Source organism: Larus michahellis, chromosome 1 (assembly GCF_964199755.1).
Source record: "Larus michahellis chromosome 1, bLarMic1.1, whole genome shotgun sequence".
NCBI classification, from domain to species: Eukaryota; Metazoa; Chordata; class Aves; order Charadriiformes; family Laridae; genus Larus; species Larus michahellis.
The window spans coordinates 90469559-90490390 of NC_133896.1; the positions used below are offsets into that span (position 1 = coordinate 90469559).

At 51.7% G+C, this 20832-nt stretch overlaps 1 protein-coding gene across 2 annotated transcripts; it reads right to left on the reverse strand.

Annotated features, from left to right (window-relative positions):
• Positions 1–481: 481 nt before the first annotated feature.
• LOC141737817 (trypsin I-P1-like) lies at positions 482–12255 on the reverse strand. Of its 2 annotated transcripts, none has more exons than XM_074572792.1 (5): positions 12238–12255; positions 3172–3404; positions 2310–2563; positions 1407–1543; positions 482–664 (listed from the first exon to the last, which is right to left on the reverse strand). In XM_074572792.1, exons 1-5 carry the CDS (start codon positions 12253–12255, stop codon positions 515–517), a joined length of 792 nt encoding a protein of 263 aa, XP_074428893.1. In that variant the 3' UTR covers positions 482–514. The 2 variants fall into 2 exon arrangements, with proteins under 2 accessions (XP_074428893.1, XP_074428894.1); XM_074572793.1 differs by lacking the exon at positions 12238–12255 and adding an exon at positions 3807–3846 and having other exon boundaries at positions 3172–3340.
• Between the last annotated feature and the right edge of the window lie 8577 nt (positions 12256–20832).

The following is a 20832-nucleotide window of genomic DNA, read 5'->3' on the forward strand; positions in this document are numbered from 1 at the left end:
AGCAAGAGGTTGTTTCATTCCCAAGTGGAGCTTTTGGAGAGGTTCCACTAAGGAATGTTCAGTCATATAGCCAGGGGTGGGGGTGAGAGTGGGGGCGATGGGGAGCGTTTGTGCTGCTGCCTGCTGTTTTCTACAGTAGAAGTCTGCTGCCTGTATGATTCAGCGCACTCTGTCGGCTTTTTTAGGCAGTTTTGTAGCACCTGAGTACATGCTGATAAACAGAAAGGATGGCTGCCTGTAACTCACTGACAGGCTCCTGAAGATGAAGCTGAAAAATGGTGCAAGATCCTGCTAGTTGAGAAGCACTACAAATATTAAATATTTTCCTTGGAGTGATATTCCCTGCCTCTGCCCTCCATACAAATGGCCTATGGAAGTACCCAGAGAAATGTTGCACAAAGAAGGGGTGCCTGAAAGTCTTTATTTTTTGATAATTTTGGTGTGTCCAGTCCCAAAACGGAAGAAAATGATGAGGAGAAGAAACAGGTCACATCATAGAATGAGAGAGAGCGTCTCAGTTGGCAGCTATAGTGTCTTGGATCCAGGAGACGTAGTTGCAAACCTTAGTGTAAACTCCGGGATAGCCTCTCTGCGCACATCCAATACCCCAGGAAACAATGCCCTGGAGCTGCCCATTGCAGACTACTGGACCGCCGGAATCCCCCTGTGCACATAAAGGATACGGATATTCAGCAAATGAGAGGAGCGTGAAGTGATGAGCCAGAGATCCCAGAAATCACTGACAGTCGAGGGAGCTCCGTTGGGCTTTTTCTGCACTGAAGTTCTACAGAGGTCATTTCTGATTACCACTCTACACCTGATGCTCCTGTGCCTTACTTTAGCTCCAAGGGCACCGCAGCTGAGGATGAGTAAGCTGCCTATTTTGGATGGATGCAGTCCTTGGCAGACGCTTAGGATATGGGTGTCTTAAACATTATTCTGCCAAATAACTCCGTGGAGCTTGGCACATGTAAAATGCAGACCAATTGTCAGGTGTGTTCGTTTTCCAGACTACCCGGATCTTGGAACAGGCTATGTAATTTTTGGTGAGTCCAAACCTAACATTTGTGTCCTAAGCTCTGAAGTCACCGTGATTACTATTGATTCTCTGGTGCAGGACTCCTCCCTTTTCAATAGCCCAAGGTGCAGGAGGTGGCATAGTCTGCTTGTGGAAGTTTAGGGCAGAGGTATTGGCCATCTCAAAAAGGGACAATGACCCATGGAGTGGGAAAAAAGCTAGCCTCACTCAGTAAGCAGCTTTCACCCTAAGTCTCTGCTGTTGTTCAAAAATACGACATTCAGACGCGCCAGTGCAGTGAGAGTAGCAGATTCTCTAATGCGACGGCCTCTTCTACTGGCAACAGGCAGGAGAGAAACATATGGGAAAGGAGAGACAGATGTTTTACCTGGCAGGAGTCTTTCCCTCCCTCCAGGAATCCTACACACATCATATTGTTGGTAATTTGCCGAGGGTAGGCATCGCTGCACTCTTTTGTGGAGAGTACGGGAGCCTTCAGGCACTGCAAGGTGTCCGGAAACAAATCTAGAAGAAAATAGAGAGAGGTGGTTGATGACATCTCTGAGTCCATTTCGGAGCCCGGAGGAGATCTTCCTTATCAGAAAAGTAATGACTGAGCATCCTGTTTTAGTGGTCGTCATTTTTCCTCTGAACGGTAATCACAGCATGGATTCCTTTTGTTCAGATGGAACTGCAGCCACGTTAATTTTTCTGATACCTAGACAGTCATCAACTGGCAAGCGTGGTGCCACGAGCTACTCTTGTAGCCCATATGCTGGAGGAAACCTGCGCCTCAGGAAAACCGTCCTCTCCTCTGGTGCAGGTTTTGTTGTCGTCGGTGGATTAGACACCAGTCACCATTCACACCTCTGACCATTGGCGTAAGAGAACGGAGCTCTCTTGTAGTAATTTGAGATCCACAATCACAGATTTTGATCTTGTTCTCAGAGCACTGACAACTCTATTGGCATTAGTTAAATTGCCAGTGCTTGGCACTGCACAGCTGATAGCGCCAGGCCACAAAATTTAGGGCGGAGTGAACATGCTGGTGAAGAGCACATGGATGACTCGAGTGATTCCATGTTCGTACCACAGAACAAGAGGAAGGACCTTATAAAGGATTTCCTTCAAAGCAGTTCAATTGTTACCGTCCTATACGGACTCATCAGTGAAAAAGGCCCGTCCCACAGCACTTCTCTGAGCTTTACCCTGCACAGTTTGGAGTTAATTGCGGAGTCTTAGAGCGTCTCCCGGGCCCTTGCGATGCTGTACATTCCCACAGAGTACTCACTGCCATTGCTGAGTGTGTTGCCCCAGCCAGAGATGAGGCACGTGGTGCCTGTGGTCACACAGCTGGTAGGCAGAGGAATTGTTTGGACAGCTCGGTTGAGCTGGGCTGGTACGGAAAGCTTGATGAGCATAATGTCATTGTCCAGTGTTCTGGAGCTGAAGCGAGGGTGGCGGATGACTTTAGCTGAATTGATCAACTGCTGTGTCGATTCTGTGAGTTCCAGGTTATGTTTCCCGAGCTGCACTTGGATGCGCCTGGAAAAGAGAAGGAATGGCACGTACTTTACTGCTACCGCCTGCTTATGAGGAACCTCCCCGTCACCGTATGCGCTCGCTGCAACATCGCTACTGTGGGAGCTGTTTTCATGCAGGTCATCTTTCTTGTCCTGCAACGCGTCCTGGGGATCCACACTGAGATCTTACCCACTCCCAGCACAGCTGGTGAGTTTCTGCAGGTTCCTTTTGTTGAGCTGGGACGAGTCGGATATATAACAGTGCTTTATACAAACATTCTGGAAAAAGGCAAACTGCTGTCACCCTGACCTCATTCCCCTTCCTGTTCTCCGGTGACTAAGTTGTAGCAAGATTCATGCAATTTGTAAGAAGTCACAGCCCGTAACTCATTGCTCGATTATCACATTGCCATTTCAGAAAGTGCTCTGCATTCCCAGAAGCATTTGCAGAAGGGGAAAAGCCCTCATGATGCCTCAGCCCAGCTTCCTGACCGAGCCACCCATTCCTTGGTTGTCCCCTGTCAGAACAAAGTCCCTTCCAGATTTGGATCTCACAGCTCAGACTTCCTGCTAGAAGCGAACTGGAAGAAAGAAGTAGCTTTAGGGAAGAATATAGTTTTTTGTACTCACGACTTGTAGCAGTGGGCAGCCGACACAACCCACTGGCTGCTGATGAGGGAACCTCCACAGAAGTGATACCCAGAATTCAGGGACACCTGGTAGGGGACAGAGTTCTCTGCACAGGTGTAGCCTCCCACGATCTTGTCATCATCATCGTCAGCGTTGACGGGGAAGGCAACTGGGAGATAAGAAGTGGCATATGTCAACATCTGGCATAAGGAGTCTTGTCCCCCTGCGACTGACTGAAGTGTCTCACTTGCAGGCTGTACTTCTCTAAAAACTCACAGTACCAGCGGGCAAGCACGCGGCCATTGTCCAAAACTTTACAGCAGCTTTAGGACTTCCTGGCCAGCGGTGTTACCTTCATACTTGGTACTCCTTAAGGGAGAGACAGTCTTTTTTTGAAGCTGACGCACACATTTCAGTAGTGCTGGGACGAGAACCCCTATGAAGGCTTTCGTTCCCCATTTTGTGACACAAGCAATTGTGAACGGACACAGTCAAAAGAAGTTGCAGTGCTGTGCCGTAAAGTTTGTGCAAGTTGAAACTGGACTTCCCTTTCCCCCAATAGACTGCCCTGTAAATTTGCTCAGAAAATGGGCTTCCTTACAACTCACAAAAGCAGAAGTACAAAACATACTCACCAGCCACCCCAACAAAGGTGAGAAACAGTATGAATTTCATGATCTCGACACAGCCTCAAGCCCCGACTGGTGCACTGCAAGTGTGAGCTGCTAGAAATACATTTTTTGAGATGGCCTTATCTCTAGTCCAAGGTTTTCTCCGGACAAAAAGTACACAGTGGAAAATTTGAAGATCCAAATGTGGTCATTAACAGGCACAGGCAGAAAGTAAAAATAACATATCAGTTAATAATAAACCTTTCCTAAGATAGAGAGCTATTTCAAATTATTTCAGAGGGCAGCCTTCAACTTAAAAATACCTTTGGGCTTTGGAAGGTGTGTAGTTGTTTGTCTATCTCATTCCTATACGCAGCACCTGTTGAGGGCAACCCTCAAACCCCTTTGAGATTCCTCTGCGCTGATGGTGTCATTATTAAAAATGTGTATTTTTACTGGAAGCTGAATATTGTAGGTAATGGACAGCAATACTATGCATTTATATTTACACAAAGCAAAACAAAGCAAAGGAAAGCTGTCCTGGTTCCGGCGGGGATAGGGTTAATTTTCCCTGGTATCCCATGCCATGTGAGCCATGCCCACCCTGAGCTGCCGGGGGAGGGCGCAGGAAGTCGCCGCTTGGAGCGGGCGGGGGCGTCCCGGGTCCGGGACCGGGAGCGGCGGTTCCGTAACCGTGTTTGTGTATTCCTCTGTCCGTGTTATTGCTGTTGTTTGCCTGTTCCCTTTGCTGTTCTGTTAAACTGCCTTGGTCTCAACCCAAGAGTCCTGCCTTTTTTTCTTCCGATTCTTCCTGTATTGGGAAGGCGCGAGCGAGCGGCACCTGGTTCTTTGTCGCTGTCTGAGGCCAAACCACGACAAAAGCAAAACAAAACACCCCCAAACCTCTCAGTGTTCATTTGTTAATTGTATTTCAGCAAATTCCTTTTCTTGAGTCATGTGTGCATGTGTGTTTTTATCATATCGAACACAGCATTTCCCCAAATAAAATGATTCAAAAGTAGTTTCAATGAGGATAAAACTATTCCGTGCCCAACCCCCACCCCCCCACCTTCTAAGTTAAATAGCTCAAATGTGGGAATTCTCACCACATCTCTTTGAAAGCATTTCTCTCACCTAATCCTTATGATAATATTGGCCTAAGTACCAAAACACGTATTTTTTTATTTAGCTTTGGAATGTTCTACAGATACTAATTTTTGCCATGGAAGAATTTCAGTATAACATTGATGCCTATGGATGTAGAATCATAGAATCATTTAGATTGGAAAAGAGCCTTGGGATCATCGAGTCCAACCATCAGCTCCACTCTACAAAGTTCTCCCTTACACCATATCCCTTAACACCACATCTAAACGAGTCTTAAACACATTCAGGGATGGTGACTCCACCACCTCCCTGGGCAGCCTATTTCAGTGTCTGACCACTCTTTCTATGAAGAATTTTTTTCCTAATGTCCAGCCTAAACCTACCGTGCTGCAGCTTGAACCCGTTCCCTCTTGCTCTATCGCTAATTACCTGTGAGAAGAGACCAGCACCAACCTCTCTACAATGTCCTTTCAAGTAGTTGTAGAGAGTGAAGAGGTCTCCCCTCAGTCTCCTCTTCCTCAAACTAAACAGTCCCAGCTCCTTCAGTCGCTCCTCATAAGATTTATTCTGCAGGCCCTTCACCAGCTTCGTTGCCCTGCTCTGCACTCGCTCCGGCACCTCGATATCTCTCTCATATTGAGGTGCCCAGAACTGGACACAATACTCAAGGTGTGGCCTCACCAGTGCTGAGTACAGGGGGACAATCACCTCCCTCCTTCTGCTGGTCACACTATTTCTAATACAAGCCAGGATGCCATTGGCCCTCTTGGCCACCTGGGCACACTGCTGGCTCATGTTCCGCCACTTGTCAATTAGAACCCCCAGGTCCTTTTCTGCCAGGCAGCTCTCCAGCCACACTTCCCCAAGGCTGTAGCGATGCATGGGGTTGTTGTGGCCCAAGTGCAGGATCCAGCACTTGGCCTTGTTGAAGCTCATACTGTTAGCATTGGCCCATCGATCCAATCTGTCCAAGTCTCTCTGTAGAGCCTCCCTATCCTCATGTAGATCAACACTCCCGCTTAGCTTCGTGTCATCTGCAAACTTGCTGATGATACACTCTATGTCCTTATCAAGGTCATCAATAAAGATGTTAAACAGAAATGGTCCCAACACTGAGCCCTGAGGGACACCACTTGTGACCGGCTGCCAGCTGGATTTAAGTCCATTGCCCACCACTCTTTGGGACCACCCATCCAGCCAGTGCTTGATCCATCAGATCATACGCTCATCCAGGCCATGAGCCACCAGTTTTTCCATGAGAATTCTATGGGGGACAGTGTCAAATGCTTTTTGAAAGTTTAGGTAGACAATGTCCACAGCCTTTCCCTCATCCAATAATCGGGTCATCTTGTCATAGAAGGAAATCAGGTTCGTCAGGCAGGATCTGCCTTTCATAAACCCATGCTGACTAGGCCTGATCCCCTGCTTGTCCATTATATGACTTGTAATGGCACTCAAGATGATCTGCTCCATGACCTTCCCTGCTACCGAGGTCAGACTGACAGGCCTATAGTTTCCCGGATCCTCCTTTCTGCCTTTTTTGTAGATGTGCGCTGCATTTGCTACCCTCCAGTCCACTGGGACCTCCCCAGTTAGCTCTGACTTCAGGTAGATAATGGAAAGTGGCTTGGCGAGCACGTCTGCCAACTCTTTCAGCACTCTTGGATGTAACCCATCCAGTCCCATAGACTTGTGCGCATCCAAGCGACGTAGCAGGTCACCGATCACTTCCTCTTTAATTGTGATGGCCTCGTTCAGCTTCCCCTCCCTGTCTCCTAGCTCACGAGGCTGGGTGCCCAGGGAACAGCTAGTTCCACTGCTAAAGACTGAGGCAAAGTAGGCATTGAGCACCTCAGCCTTTTCCTCATCCTTTGTGACTATGTTTCCCTCTGCATCCAATACGGGAGGGAGATTTTCCCTAATCCTCCTTTTGTTGTTAATGAATTTATAGAAACATTTTTTGTTACCCTTAACGGCTGTAGCTAGGTTGAGCTCTAGCTGCGCTTTGGCTCTCCTAATTTTCTCCCTGCATAGCTTCGGTATATCCGTATAGTCTTCATGAGAGACCTGCCCCCTCTTCCAGAGGTCATAGACTCTCCTTTTGTTCTTGAGGTCCAGCCAAAGGTCCCTATTTAGCCAGGCCGGTCTCCTTCCCCACCTACTTGTTTTTGGGCACACGGGGACAGCCTCCTCCTGTGCCTTTAAGACTTCTCTCTTGAAGTATGTCCAGCCTTCCTGGGCTCCTATATCCTTCAGGGCAGACTCCCAAGGGATTTTGTCCAGCAGTCTTCTGAACAGGTCAAAATTTGCCCTCTGGAAGTCTAAGGTGGCAGTTTTACTAACCCCTCTCCTTGTTTCCCGAAGAATCAGAAATTCGATCATCTCACAATCACTGTGCCCTAGACGGCCACCAACTGTTACTTCCCCCACAAGTTCTTCCCTGTTCACAAGAAGCAGGTCCAGGAGGGCACCTTCCCTCGTTGGCTCACTTACCAGCTGTGTGAGGAAGTTATCTTCCACACATTCCAGGAACCTCCTGGATTGTTCCCTCTCTGCTGTGTTGTATTCCCAGCATATATCCGGGAGGTTAAAGTCCCCCACAAGAACAACGGCAAGTGACCGCGAGATTTCCCCCAGCTGCTTATAGAAAGCTTCATCTGCCTCACTGCTTTGGTTGGGAGGTCTATAGCAGACTCCCACAGCGATATCAGCTTTATCGGCCCTTAACCTAATCCAAACACTCTCCACCCCATCATCAGTATACTTGATTTCTGAGCTCTCACAGCATTCTCTAATATCCAGGGCCACTCCTCCGCCTCTCCTTTCCTGTCTGTCCCTCCTGAAGAGCTTGTAGCCATCGATTGTGGCACTCCAGTCGTGTGAGGCATCCCACCACGTTTCTGTGATAGCCACTATGTCATAGTTTCCCTGGTGCATCATGGCTTCAAGCTCTCCCTGTTTGTTGCGCATACTGCTTGCATTGGTATAGATGCACTTCAGATGTGCCAATGACTCCAGCCCCTTTTTGTGAGTGTGGGCCCCATTTCCCACCAGACCCCTCTCAGGTGCTTCCATGATTTCTAAACATCTGTCCCTTCTCTCAAATGAAATGGCAGAGTGAGAGTCCTCGCTAGTCAACCATCCTTCAAGCCCTGGCATGCCTCCCTTGGGTTTATTCCTGACAGGCCCAGTTATCTCCCCTTCCCCCCTCATATCTAGTTTAAAGCCCTGTCAATAAGCCTTGCTAACTCCTGCCCCAAAATTCTTTTCCCCTTCTGGGACAGGTGCATCCCACCTGCCAGCAGCAGGTCAGGTGACTCATATAGCAGCCTGTGGTCAAAAAACCCAAAGGCCTGCTGATAACACCAGTCCCGGAGCCACGAGTTGACCTTTTGCCTCTTCCTGTTAATTTCCTCATTCATGATTGCCACTGAAGGGATAGAGGAGAATACAACTTGTGTTCCTGATCCCTTAAGCCACCGCCCCAAGGCTCAAAAATCTCTTTACATCGATTTTGGGCTCCTCCTACCCACTTCATCACTACCCACCTGAAATACTAAGAGGGGGTAGTAGTCAGAGGAGTTTACTAGGGCTGGAAGTTTGTCCAACACATCCCTGACCCGTGCCCCAGGGAGGCAGCAGACTTCCCTGTGAAGTGGGTCAGGACGGCATATTGGCCCCTCCGCCCCCCTCAGTAGAGAGTCGCCCACAACAACGACCCATCTGCTTTTCCTTTTGGAGCCAGTGGTGATGCTGGGTCCATGGCGACTTGGTCTTTCTGACATTTCTGGCCTGGGTGTATCATCCTCCTCTCCAACAGCCAGTTCCTCCTGCAGGACTCCATACCTGTTCTGCAAGGGCAACTGGGAAGGTGGGAGGGGCCGGGAGGGGATTCTCCTGCTTCCCTGAGCAGGGACCTGTTTCCATTCCCCCTCTTCTCTGCGATCCCCTCCTACTGCCTGGTGACGAGAGGGGAGCGAGTCCTCTGACTTGTGTGGGGCCTCACCCTGTTCCCTTTCTCTCAGGGAGCGGGTCCACCAGTCACTCTCCCTCTCACATTCCCTGATACTCCTCAACCTCTCCACTTCCTCCTTCAGCTCAGCCACCAGAACGAGCAGATCATCTACCTGTTCACATCTGACGCAGGTGTTGTCTCCGCTGCCCTCCATCGCGAGTGCCAGGCTCCGGCACTCTCTGCAGCCCGAGGCCTGGACGCCCATATATTTGCGCGGGGCCTCTGTCTGGGTGCTCACAGTTTTCTGTGAACTGCCCACCAGCTGACAGCCCTCAGCACAGGCCGAGGGCTTTTGCCGGCTTCCAAAAGGCGCACAAAGAGCTTTTAGTCGGCCCTTTTCGCTGCAGATCCCTTCCCCAGCGCAGTCTTACCTGCCCTGCAGCTGGCCCCTGCAGCAGTTTGCCGGGTGTGGTGGCGCACGCCTGTCGTCCCAGTACGTGGGAGTCTCCCGCTTCGCAACCGCAGTTTTCCTTATGCCTTTCCTGAACTGTCTTCTTCAGAGAAACACTGAGCTGGGTGACATCCCACTAGCCTCCTTCTTCCCAGCCTGATGAGGCAGGAGTACCACCAGGGATCCTAGCCCATTGCCATTTCTTCTCTTTGCCTGTCACCAGGTAGAGCTCCAGGCACAGGCTCCGACAGTTCCCATGAGGAGGGAAAGGTGCTGCCAGCAGCGCTGGGCATGGTGGAGACCTCTGTCATTTGTTGCCTGGGTTCCTTTCACTCTTGCCACTCTCCCGGCTGTGCATCCCTGTGCCGAGTTTGCCCCATTCAGGAGAGGCCATGTGGCTGTCCCCCTGGGCAGAGACACCCGAGGGCGCTGTGGGGAGGACGGCAGTGGCTGGAGTCCCCTGAGCCTGTGAGCAGAGCAGTAGAGCGGTGTCACTGGTGGAGCAGGAGTGAATGAAATCGCACTGTACAGCTGCAGCACCAGGCTGAGACAACCAAGGGTCCCCAGCTGAGTCCCAGGGAGAAACCATCTCTGGAGGAAGCTGGGCTACTGCCTGTCAGCAAGGAAAGTGAATGGAGAAGCCACCCTAGCCCCATTCCTCAGCGCCTCTTCTCCCTCATGCCTCCCCCTTTGGGCCACACTCTTCAAAGGCATTTACCTTCCTCTCCTACTCCTCTCCCCAGCTCTGATGGGCCAGGGCTGGAGGGAGCCCTGCACACACCCACCCCCACCCCCACACAGACTGACCCCTCATATACCTATAAAAAAAGAATGAGCCATGGCTGGGGGAGAGAGGGAAAATGCCTGGGGAAATGCAAGGAACCTCTGTGTGTCCTGCATAGCTCATGTCTCCAGCTCTCGAGGACTTCAGAAGCAGGAGGGGAACTCTCAGCATTTTTCTGCCTTGCACGCACTCAGACTCCCATGCAACCTCAGCACGGTCCTCTCCATGCAACCCCCCTTCTCCTCTCCGCATGCACACAGCCACCGCCCCCCATCTCTGCAGGGTTTATAGTTTCCTGTGACTGTGTGTGTCCTTCCCCACTGTTCCCAGCCAGCCAATCCTTTCTCACCTTTCATGTCCTGCCCAACCCCAATATGTCTAATATGTCTCACCCTCCTCACCCAGGGCTTCCTCTTCCCATGTCTCTGGGCAGCGACAAAAGGCAGGTCCCTGAAAGGACAGGGGCTTTTCCCGCATGGCTCCCTGCTGGTTCTTTGTGGCCATGCTGGCCCCTATGGGTAAGTGATCTCAACTCACCCCTGAGCACCTACAGCGATTCCACTGCTGCTGTCCCAGCTGCATCCCCGCTTGCTGGCAGAGCTCCATTCCCCAAAGCTCCCAGTGCTGAGGATGGGCACTGAATGCCGTGGGCAGGAATCCCTGAATCTCCTGCAAGGGCTGTCTATTTTTTCTTCTGTGCTCAGCCCCCACATGGTTCATGTTTTAGACACAAACTGCCCAGGAATGTTTCTTGCCTCTTGGAGAGAGACTGGAAACTCCCCTGCTGATGGGAAGAGCTGTCCCATCCCTTCCACTGCTCCTTAATCTGTCCTGTTCCTTCCCACCCTCTTCTGTACCAACGCGTAGTGCCCATTTAATGTTTTTCCATGTTTTCCTCTTCCTCAGTGTTCCTCCTTTTCTCTTCCAGTGCTGGCTCTGGAACAGTCCCCAGACACAGTGATACGAGAAGGCCAGTCCGTGAGTCTGAGCTGTTCCAAGAAGAACCCCTCCAACATCAAAATATACTGGTATAAGCTTCCTTTGGGGAAGGTCTCCAGGCTGATCCTGGTGGTTTCTGCATTAGTTGGTGGTAAAGCAGATGTGGAGGAGGATCTCCGCAGCCGTTTGAAGAGCAGTGGGATACAGGGAGACGCGATGACCATCTTGATCGAGCATGCCTTTCTGAATGACTCTGGCACGTATTACTGTGCTGAGAGTGAAACACAGTGGGTAGGCTGCTGAGGGAGCTGAGCGCAAACCTGCTCCTGCACAAAGGGGACCTGCTTTCCTCCTCGTCAGAGCTGCACAAGGCGGGATGATCCCTTTCCACTCATGACCTCCTCTGCTTCCTAGCCTGCCCTTCATCCTCTTCTCAGATTCTGTGAGATTATTCGTCCTGCTTTCTCTCCATGCCACCCCACTCCTCCTTGCCTCTCTCTCCGTTTAGCTCTCATTTCCATTATAGCCACTTCCCTCAACACTTCTTCCCCTCTCTGCCTCCCTTTCTCTCCCCACCTTCTTCTTTCTCTCTCTCTTCAATCTGCACTCTGCAGACCTCCTCTCATTTAACTCCAGGCAGCCCTGGAGTTCATCATTCTCACCGTCACACAGAAAGGATGTTTGCATGAGAGGTTCTTCTACCTAAGGTGCACCTTTAGATAAAGACAAGGCCGGGCACGTGGCGTAAGAGCCGGTACCGAGCGGGAGCCGCCCACGTCCTGCTCCGTTACAACGACCTGCCTGAGGTTATCCTGTGGCCAGGGGGAATGTGCAGCACAGCAGAGGCCTGAAGGCCATGTTGCAGGTGCAGCACAGCACAGGCGGGCGCGTGCTCGGGTTCACTGTTTTGTGCATCACTGACTCCTCCATCTACAGTGGTCTCTGGGTCAGGATCACTGCCTTCCACCCCGGGATCCTCACACAGTTTACCTTTCCCAAGGATATATCTAAATTCCAGATTACGTTAGCAAGCTGTGCAGCTAACAGAAGGTTTCCTGATGGGTTAGAGTGGTATCTCTGTCTTAACACACACCGGTGCGCAGCACAGGCCATCATGGGGCTCTCCAGCAGGTTCCCACAGTGCAGCTTCCCATGCTGACAGACGGGCTTCTCCAGCCCTAAGCACAAGGCCCAAGAGAGCAGGCGTGCCCCGTTTGACATCTCTAACTCCTCGCATCCCATGTGCCCTGCAGGGCTCCCAATGCCCTGCCCTGCCGCCTGCGCACCCCAGGGAACACCATGGGAAATGGAGACCCTTCCCATGGACACATCAAGCCCAGCCTCCTCTCAGCTGGAGTGCTGGGGGTATTGTGGGGTATTGTGGGGTTTCTTCCTGTTGCCTGCACAGTTTAGCCCACCCTCTTGGTTCTTTTCTCCCTTTTCTTTTGAGGACGCTGGGGTCATTCCCGAATCTGCTACAGGCATTTTTGTGGCAATGAATGCAGTGGGATACACTCGGACCTGGAACAGAGGGAGTGGGAGGTGCTGGCATTGCTGCACCCTTCTGCATGGACACAGGGGTACATCTTCTCTGCAAAGCCCATGACAGCCTTGAGCAGCCAGATCCCTTGCTCTCTTGTATGGGCTGTCCTTGCACTGCCGTGCATTGCTGGGCCCACAGCATGGCAGAGACGTGCAGAAGCTCTGTCAGGCCTCTGACACACAGAGAGGGTGTCAGTGTGGACACAAAGCAAGTCAGATCTTGCCAGCAGTGATTCCCCACAGCCTTGGGTTGGTGAACAGGCCATGCCCCATGTAGAGAAGAAGACAGGATTTTCTCCAGCTCTGCCCATCCTCGTCCTGCTGCTCCTTTGCAGAATGCTCCAGAAAAGAGAGTGTCATCTCTTCTCTGGCATGGAGAAGGTAAGTCTGTACCAGCCTATCCCACGGTGAATAGCCTTCTCCTCACAAACTGCTCTGTGGTGCGTTCTCCCAAGAGGCAGTCCCAGTGCAGAGCCAAAGGCAGCCTTTTCTCTCCTTGAGATGTCCCTTTGGAGGAAGAGAGGAACAGTTACAGAACTCCTCTCTGGCATACTACAGTAGACAGCAGGGTGAGAGGTCAGCAGCCTTTCCCATACCTGGGCAACATGACGAGCAGCACTGGGATAAGCAGAGAAGATTCCACGATCCCAGCTCGAGTCCTGAACTTTGGGCTTAGCCCTGCCCTGAGATGCGGGGAGAGTGAGGTCCTCAAGGAGACCTCCCTCTCCACCTACCTGGTCCTTCTGTGTCTATGGTCTGTATCCCCCACAACAGGTTCATTACTCTTTGCACATTCCCTAGAGGATCACCGCAGCCTGACTCACCACTGCCCTGGGCTGGGTGCATTTTCACCTGGGCTTTTTGGAGAGGCCTTGGCCCCACTTCATGACCCCATGCAGTGCTTTCAGTCTGGTTGGAGGAAGGGACAAGTTTGCTTCTCAGCATGAGGAGAATGTGAAATCTGGGTTCCCAGCACACGGGAAACTCTGAAGAGTAACAGAGGGAATAAAGCAGGCGTCTCACCACCACCTCCCACCCCCAATCCAGGAGTGAGGAGGGACCGCAGCTGCATGCTGGCTGCCCATGGCCACCTTTTTGTTCCGCCATTGTGCTGAAAGCTGTTGGACTCCACCCATGGAGGCTCTTGCCATCCAATGGTAAGGGTGGTAGATGGGGATGGAGGTGGAGGGGTATGGCTGTGGGGCTGTGTGTGCTCCCTGCTTCCCTACGGCATGGGGGATCTTGACCTTTCCGCAGACCCACTCTCGGAATGACATGAACACACAGAGCCAGTCCCCAGGGATCCATGGAACCAAGATTTGACTGTCCCTATGAGCATCAAGAACACTGGACATTTGGAAGTGGATGCGATCCGTGTGAGGGAAAGAAGGTCTCCTGTTTGACCAGAAATAACCCACAAGGAGGAGGCAGGCATTAGATGTTACCTTGTTCTATGTCCTTGAGGGGGAATTCCTGAAGAGCTTCTTCCTACTACCCTCACCCCCAAATAATCATTCTCACAGGGAAGTTTCCTTGGCACGGTCATTGGATCTCTACTCCTAGTCTAATGCCAAGGGTAGGTTTTTCTCCCTTCAGATCTCTCTTTGGAGGAGAAAGGTCCATTTCACAGAATCACAGAATCACAGAATCTTCAGAGTTGGAAGGGACCTCTAGAGATCATCTAGTCCAACTCCCCTGCTAGAGCAGGATTACCTAAAGCACATCCCTCAGGGCTGCATCCAGGCGGGTCTTGAAAATCTCCAGAGAAGGGGACTCCACAACCTCCCTGGGCAGCCTGTTCCAGTGCTCTGTCACCCTCACCGTAAAGAAGTTTTTCCGTGTATTTGAATGGAACTTCCTATGTTCTAGCTTGTGCCCATTGCCCCTTGTCCGGTCACTGGGAACCATTGAAAAGAGCCTGGCTCCGTCCTCCTTAAACCCACACTTTAGGTGCTTGTAAACATTAATCAGGTCCCCCCTCAATCTTCTCTTCTCCAGGCTAAAGAGTCCCAGCTCTTTCAGCCTGTCCTCATAAGGGAGGTGCTCCAGTCCCATAATCATCTTGGTTGCCCTTCGCTGGACTCGCTCCAGTAGTTCCCTGGAGCAACTCCTCTCTGTCAAGCTACAAGCCACGCCACGAGCGTTATGTCAGCAGCCTGCTCGGTGCCTGGGGCCATGGCATGCACAGCATAGGGCTGAGCAGAGACAACACCACGCTGTGGCTTGTGGGGTCAGGGCCTGTGAAGTTCCAGGGCGTCTGGAATGGCGTGTCAGCTGTGGGACAGCGAAGCAGAACCCGCGCCCCATATCTCTGTGTCCTTTGCATAATACTTCTTTTCTGGAGATCTCAGCTGATGCCACAGGAAGAAAGGGAAAACCCCCAGCATCCCCCCTGCCCTGCCTCAAACCCAGGCTCCCATCCAGCCCCATCATGTTCCTGTGATTGCACGCATAATCACACACACACACACACACAGAGCAAGACATCTGTGCAGGATTCATACCACCCATTGCTGTGTGTGAGTGTTCTCTCCCACTGATCCCAGCCAGCCATCTCCTTTATCACATTTCAGGTGCTCTCCCACTGCCTTGCCCACCCCCAATGTCATGCCTATCTTCCTTCCTCAGCATTTCCTCCACACACGTCTCTGTGCCTGTGCTGCCCGTGCTGCCACCATGGGCAGATTTCCATCGCTGACTGCTCCTTTCTTCTGATTTCCTCCCCATTTCAAATATTGACATTTGCTGTCAGCTGTTTCTCCTGGTCTTTCACAGACAGATGAGAAACTTGCCCATAGCTTTTAAACCCATCCCATCTCTTACCCCTGCTAGATTTTGTGGGTTTTTTTTCATCCCCTTCCTCCTCACACCATTTCACCTTCTGCCTAGACTCCCGCTACTTTTTTCTTTTGTTTTTCTTTTGTCCCGGCAGTGTGGGCCCTTCAACAGCCTCCTGATGCAGTCATCCGAGAGGGAGGAGCTGTGACTCTCAGCTGTTTCCAGATGGGAACCACACGCCCCTACATGCCATGGTAGGAGTAGGCTCAAAGAAAGGATGCCATACTGCAGCTGGTACCATACTGCAGCGTGTGGAGTGGAAAGGGAAAAGGCAGAGTTTGAGGACGAGTTTCAGAATGCCTTCAAGAGTTGTGGGAGTATGCGATATTGCGTGTCCTTTTCAATAGATTTTGCCTCAGTGAATGATTCTGGCACATATGACTGCGCTAGGATACACCTTGATTCAGATGCTGAGGCAGCTGAGCACAAATCTCTCTGTACGTGCAGCCTTCTCTCTGTTTCTATAGACAGCAGGGTAGACAGTGATGAAACAGGGTTACTTCCCAAGGCAGATGAGAGTCTGAATGTCTGGGATGTGCATCAGGTATTGTCTCTGTGGAGAAGGTAGGACCTTGCAGAGTGCTCAAGGCCAGCTGCGCTTCCTGCAAGCACCCAGAACCACTGGAAAAGCTGAGGACGTTTTGTGGAGGGAAAGAACCTCTAGATGTGCATGAGGCAGGGAAACAGAGCTGATGCTGGGGGGAAAGATGGAATGCACCTCATCAGAGACACACTGAATTTCTGTGCTGCCTATGGTTGTGCTGATATTGCCAGTACATCATCTGTGCATCATCATGAGGAAAATGTTAGCCACCTTGGAGAGGCAGACAACAATCCCCACTTTTCTAGAGGCAAACGGGAGGAAAACTTCAACGTTAAGCATATGAGACTCCAGAGAGACCTACACACTGTATTCAGCTCGGGCTGTCTTTCTCCGTACCGTGCAGCTGTGTCATACCTGCAGAGCTGTAGCATGCCCATGCATGAAGCCCTTCCCAGTAACGCAGACTGCAGTCTCCCAAGCACAAAGCCAGGTGGCCCCAAGAATGAGGTGTCTCAGAAGTCTGATATATGAGGGTAAAGTCTCCCACTTATAGACATACGCCCACAGAATGAATAGACCCCTGTGTGCGCTCAGAGTCCAGAGATCTGTTCACACCAGCTGTCTGGGGACAGGCTTGCTCACTAATGACATTATTGCTCCTCTGGCAGATTTTATCTTTCCTTCTCTGTCACTTTTTTTTCTTTGCTCTTTTTGGTCCTTTTTTATTGATCTTATGAGGTTTTGCTCCCTTCTTCTGCATGAGGCGGGAGTACAACCAGGGATCCTAGCCCATTGCCATTTCTTCTCTTTGCCTGTCACCAGGTAGAGCTCCAGGCACAGGCTCCGACAGTTCCTATGAGGAGGGAAAGGTGCTGCCAGCAGCGCTGGGCATGGTGGAGACCTCTGTCATTTGTTGCCTGGGTTCCTTTCACTCTTGCCACTCTCCCAGCTGCACATCCCTGCGCCGAGTTTGCCCCATTCAGGAGAGGCCATGTGGCTGTCCCCCTGGGCAGAGACACCCGATGGCGCTGTGGGGAGGACGGCAGTGGCTGGAGTCCCCTGAGCCTGTGAGCAGAGCAGTAGAGCGGTGTCACTGGTGGAGCAGGAGTGAATGAAATCGCACTGTACAGCTGCAGCACCAGGCTGAGACAACCAAGGGTCCCCAGCTGCGTCCCAGAATCATCAGAGAAACCATCTCTGGAGGAAGCTGGGCTACTGCCTGTCAGCAAGGAAAGTGGAGGGAGAAGCCACCCTAGCCCCAGTCCTCAGCGCCTCTTCTCCCTCATGCCTCCCCCTTTGGGCCACACTCTTCAAAGGCATTTACCTTCCTCTCCTACTCCTCTCCCCAGCTCTGATGGGCCAGGGCTGGAGGGAGCCCTGCACACACCCACCTCCACCCCCACACAGAGTGACCCCTCATTATACCTATAAAAAAAGAGTGAGCCATGGCTGGGGGAGAGAGGGAAAATGCCTGGGGAAAGGCAAGGGACCTGTGTGTGTGTCCTGCATAGCTCATGTCTCCAGCTCTCGAGGTTTTCAGAAGCAGAAGGGGAACTCTCAGGATTTCTCTGCCTTGCACGCACTCAGACTCCCATGCAACCTCAGCATTGTCCTCTCCATGCAACCCCCCTCCCCGCACAAACAGCCACCGGCCCCATCTCTGCAGGGTTTATAGTTTCCTGTGACTGTGTGTGTCCTTCCCCACTGTTCCCAGCCAGCCAATCCTTTCTCGCCTTTCATGTCCTGCCCAACCCCAATATGTCTAATATGTCTCACCCTCCTCACCCAGGGCTTCCTCTTCCCATGTCTCTGGGCAGCGACAAAAGGCAGGTCCCTGAAAGGACAGGGGCTTTTCCCGCATGGCTCCCTGCTGGTTCTTTGTGGCCATGCTGGCCCCTATGGGTAAGTGATCTCAACTCACCCCTGAGCACCTACAGCGATTCCACTGCTGCTGTCCCAGCTGCATCCCCGCTTGCTGGCAGAGCTCCATTCCCCAAAGCTCCCAGTGCTGAGGATGGGCACTGAATGCCGTGGGCAGGAATCCCTGAATCTCCTGCAAGGGCTGTCTATATTTTCTTCTGTGCTCAGCCCCCACATGGTTCATGTTTTGGACACAAACTGCCCAGGAATGTTTCTTGCCTCTTGGAGAGAGATTGGAAAGTCCCCTGCTGATCGGAAGAGCTGTCCCATCCCTTCCACTGCTCCTTAATCTGTCCTGTTCCTTCCCACCCTCTTCTCTACAAACCCACAGTGCCTAGTTAAAGTTTTTCCATTTTTTCTCGTCCTCAATGTTCCTCCTTTTCCCTTCCAGTGCTGGCTCTGGAACAGTCTCCAGACACAGTGATACGACAAGGCCAGTCCGTGAGTCTGAGCTGTTCCAAGAAGAAATCCACCAGCAGATATATGTCATGGTACAAGGTTCCTTTGGGGAAGGACTCCAGGCTGATCTTCATGGCTTCAGCAGTAGAAGGTGGTAAAGCAGATGTGGAGGAGGATATCCGCAGCCGTATGAAGAGCAGTGGGATACAAGGAGACGCGATGACCATCTCGATTGAGCATGCCTTTCTGAATGACTCTGGCACGTATTACTGTGCTGAGAGTGAAACACAGTGGGTAGGCTGCTGAGGGAGCTGAGCGCAAACCTGCTCCTGCACAAAGGGGACCTGCTTTCCTCCTCGTCAGAGCTACACAAGGCGGGATGAACCCTTTCCACTCCTTACCTCCTCTGCTTCCTAGCCTGCCCTTCATCCTCTTCTCAGAATCTGTGAGTTTATTTGTCCTGCTTTCTCTCCATGCCACCCCACTCCTCCTTGCCTCTCTCCCCGTTTAGCTCTCATTTCCATTATAGCCACTTCCCTCAACACTTCTTCCCCTCTCTGACTCCTTTCCTACCCCTGCCACCTTCATTCTGTCTCTCCTCAATCTGCACTCTGCAGACCTCCTCTCATTTAACTCCAGGCCACCTCAGAGTTCATCATTCTCACTGTCACACAGAAAGGATGTTTGCATGAGAGGTTCTTGGTGCACCTTTAGATAAAGGCAAGGCCAGGCACGTGGCGTAAGAGCTGTTAACCGAGCGGGAGCTGCCCACGTCCTGCTCCGTTACAACGACCTGCCTGAGGTTATCCTGTGGCTAGGGAGAAAAGAAGGCTGTGGAAAGAAGGCTGGGAAAAGCAGCCAGGAAAGGGGGTCCTGGCCTGCATTATTCCTGCCCCTCCTGGTCCCAGGATGAAAGGTGTTCTGGGTAGGGACAGCATGGGGCAGCTGAGACCTCCATGCCTCTCTGTCCTTTGTGATGTCCTGGAACATTCCCAACTCTGCTGCAGAGAGTAAGAGAAACAAAGTGCAGTGGGATTCATAGTTCCCTGCAGGAGGGCAGGGGGAAGCTGCAGGTACAGTTTTGCTCTTCAGAGAACGGGATGGGGGAAGAGTTTCACTGCAAAGCCCATGAGAGCCCTCAGCAGCCAGAATGCTTGGGCTGTTGTGGTGTCTTTCCTGGTCCTGCCTCCCACTGATATTAATTGCTGTGCTCAGAGTACCGCAGAGAGAAAAAGCAGCCTCACACAGTGAGGGGAAAAAAGTAATAAAAAGAAGAAAGAGCTATGGCTGAGGGAGAGAGGGAAAATGCCTGGGGAAGTGCAAGGGACCTGTGTGTATCCTGCATAGCTCATGTCTCCAGGTGTTGAGGTTTTCAGAAGCAGAAGGGGAACTCTCAGCATTTCTCTGCCTTGCACGCACTCAGACTCCCATGCAACCTCAGCACGGTCCTCTCCATGCAACCCCCCTTCTCCTCTCCCCATGCACACACCCACCGCCCCCCATCTCTGCAGGGTTTATAGTTTCCTGTGACTGTGTGTGTCCTTCCCCACTGTTCCCAGCCAGCCAATCCTTTCTCGCCTTTCATGTCCTGCCCAACCCCAATATGTCTAATATGTCTCACCCTCCTCACCCAGGGCTTCCTCTTCCCATGTCTCTGGGCAGCGACAAAAGGCAGGTCCCTGAAAGGACAGGGGCTTTTCCCGCATGGCTCCCTGCTGGTTCTTTGTGGCCATGCTGGCCCCTATGGGTAAGTGATCTCAACTCACCCCTGAGCACCTACAGCGATTCCACTGCTGCTGTCCCAGCTGCATCCCTGCTTGCTGGCAGAGCTCCATTCCCCAAAGCTCCCAGTGCTGAGGATGGGCACTGAATGCCGTGGGCAGGAATCCCTGAATCTCCTGCAAGGGCTGTCTATTTTTTCTTCTGTGCTCAGCCCCTACATGGTTCATGTTTTGGACACAAACTGCCCAGGAATGTTTCTTGCCTCTTGGAGAGAGATTGGAAACTCCCCTGCTGATCAGAAGAGCTGTCCCATCCCTTCCACTGCTCCTTAATCTGTCCTGTTCCTTCCCACCCTCTTCTCTACCAAGACGTAGTGCCCAGTTAATGTTTTTCCATGTTTTCCTCTTCCTCAATGATGTTCCTCCTTTTCTCTTCCAGTGCTGGCTCTGGAACAGTCCCCAGACACAGTGATACGACAAGGCCAGTCCGTGAGTCTGAGCTGTTCCAAGAAGAAACCCTCCAACACACATATATACTGGTACAAGGTTCCTTTGGGGAAGGACTCCAGGCTGATCCTCGTAGTTTCTGCATTTGAAGGTGGTAAAGCAGATGTGGAGGAGGATCTCCGCAGCCGTTTGAAGAGTAGTGGGATACAAGGAGACGCGATGACCATCTCGACCGAGCATGCCTTTCTGAATGACTCTGGCACGTATTACTGTGCTGAGAGTGAAACACAGTGGGTAGGCTGCTGAGGGAGCTGAGCGCAAACCTGCTCCTGCACAAAGGGGACCTGCTTTCCTCCTCGTCAGAGCTACACAAGGCGGGATGAAACCCTTCCACTCCTTACCT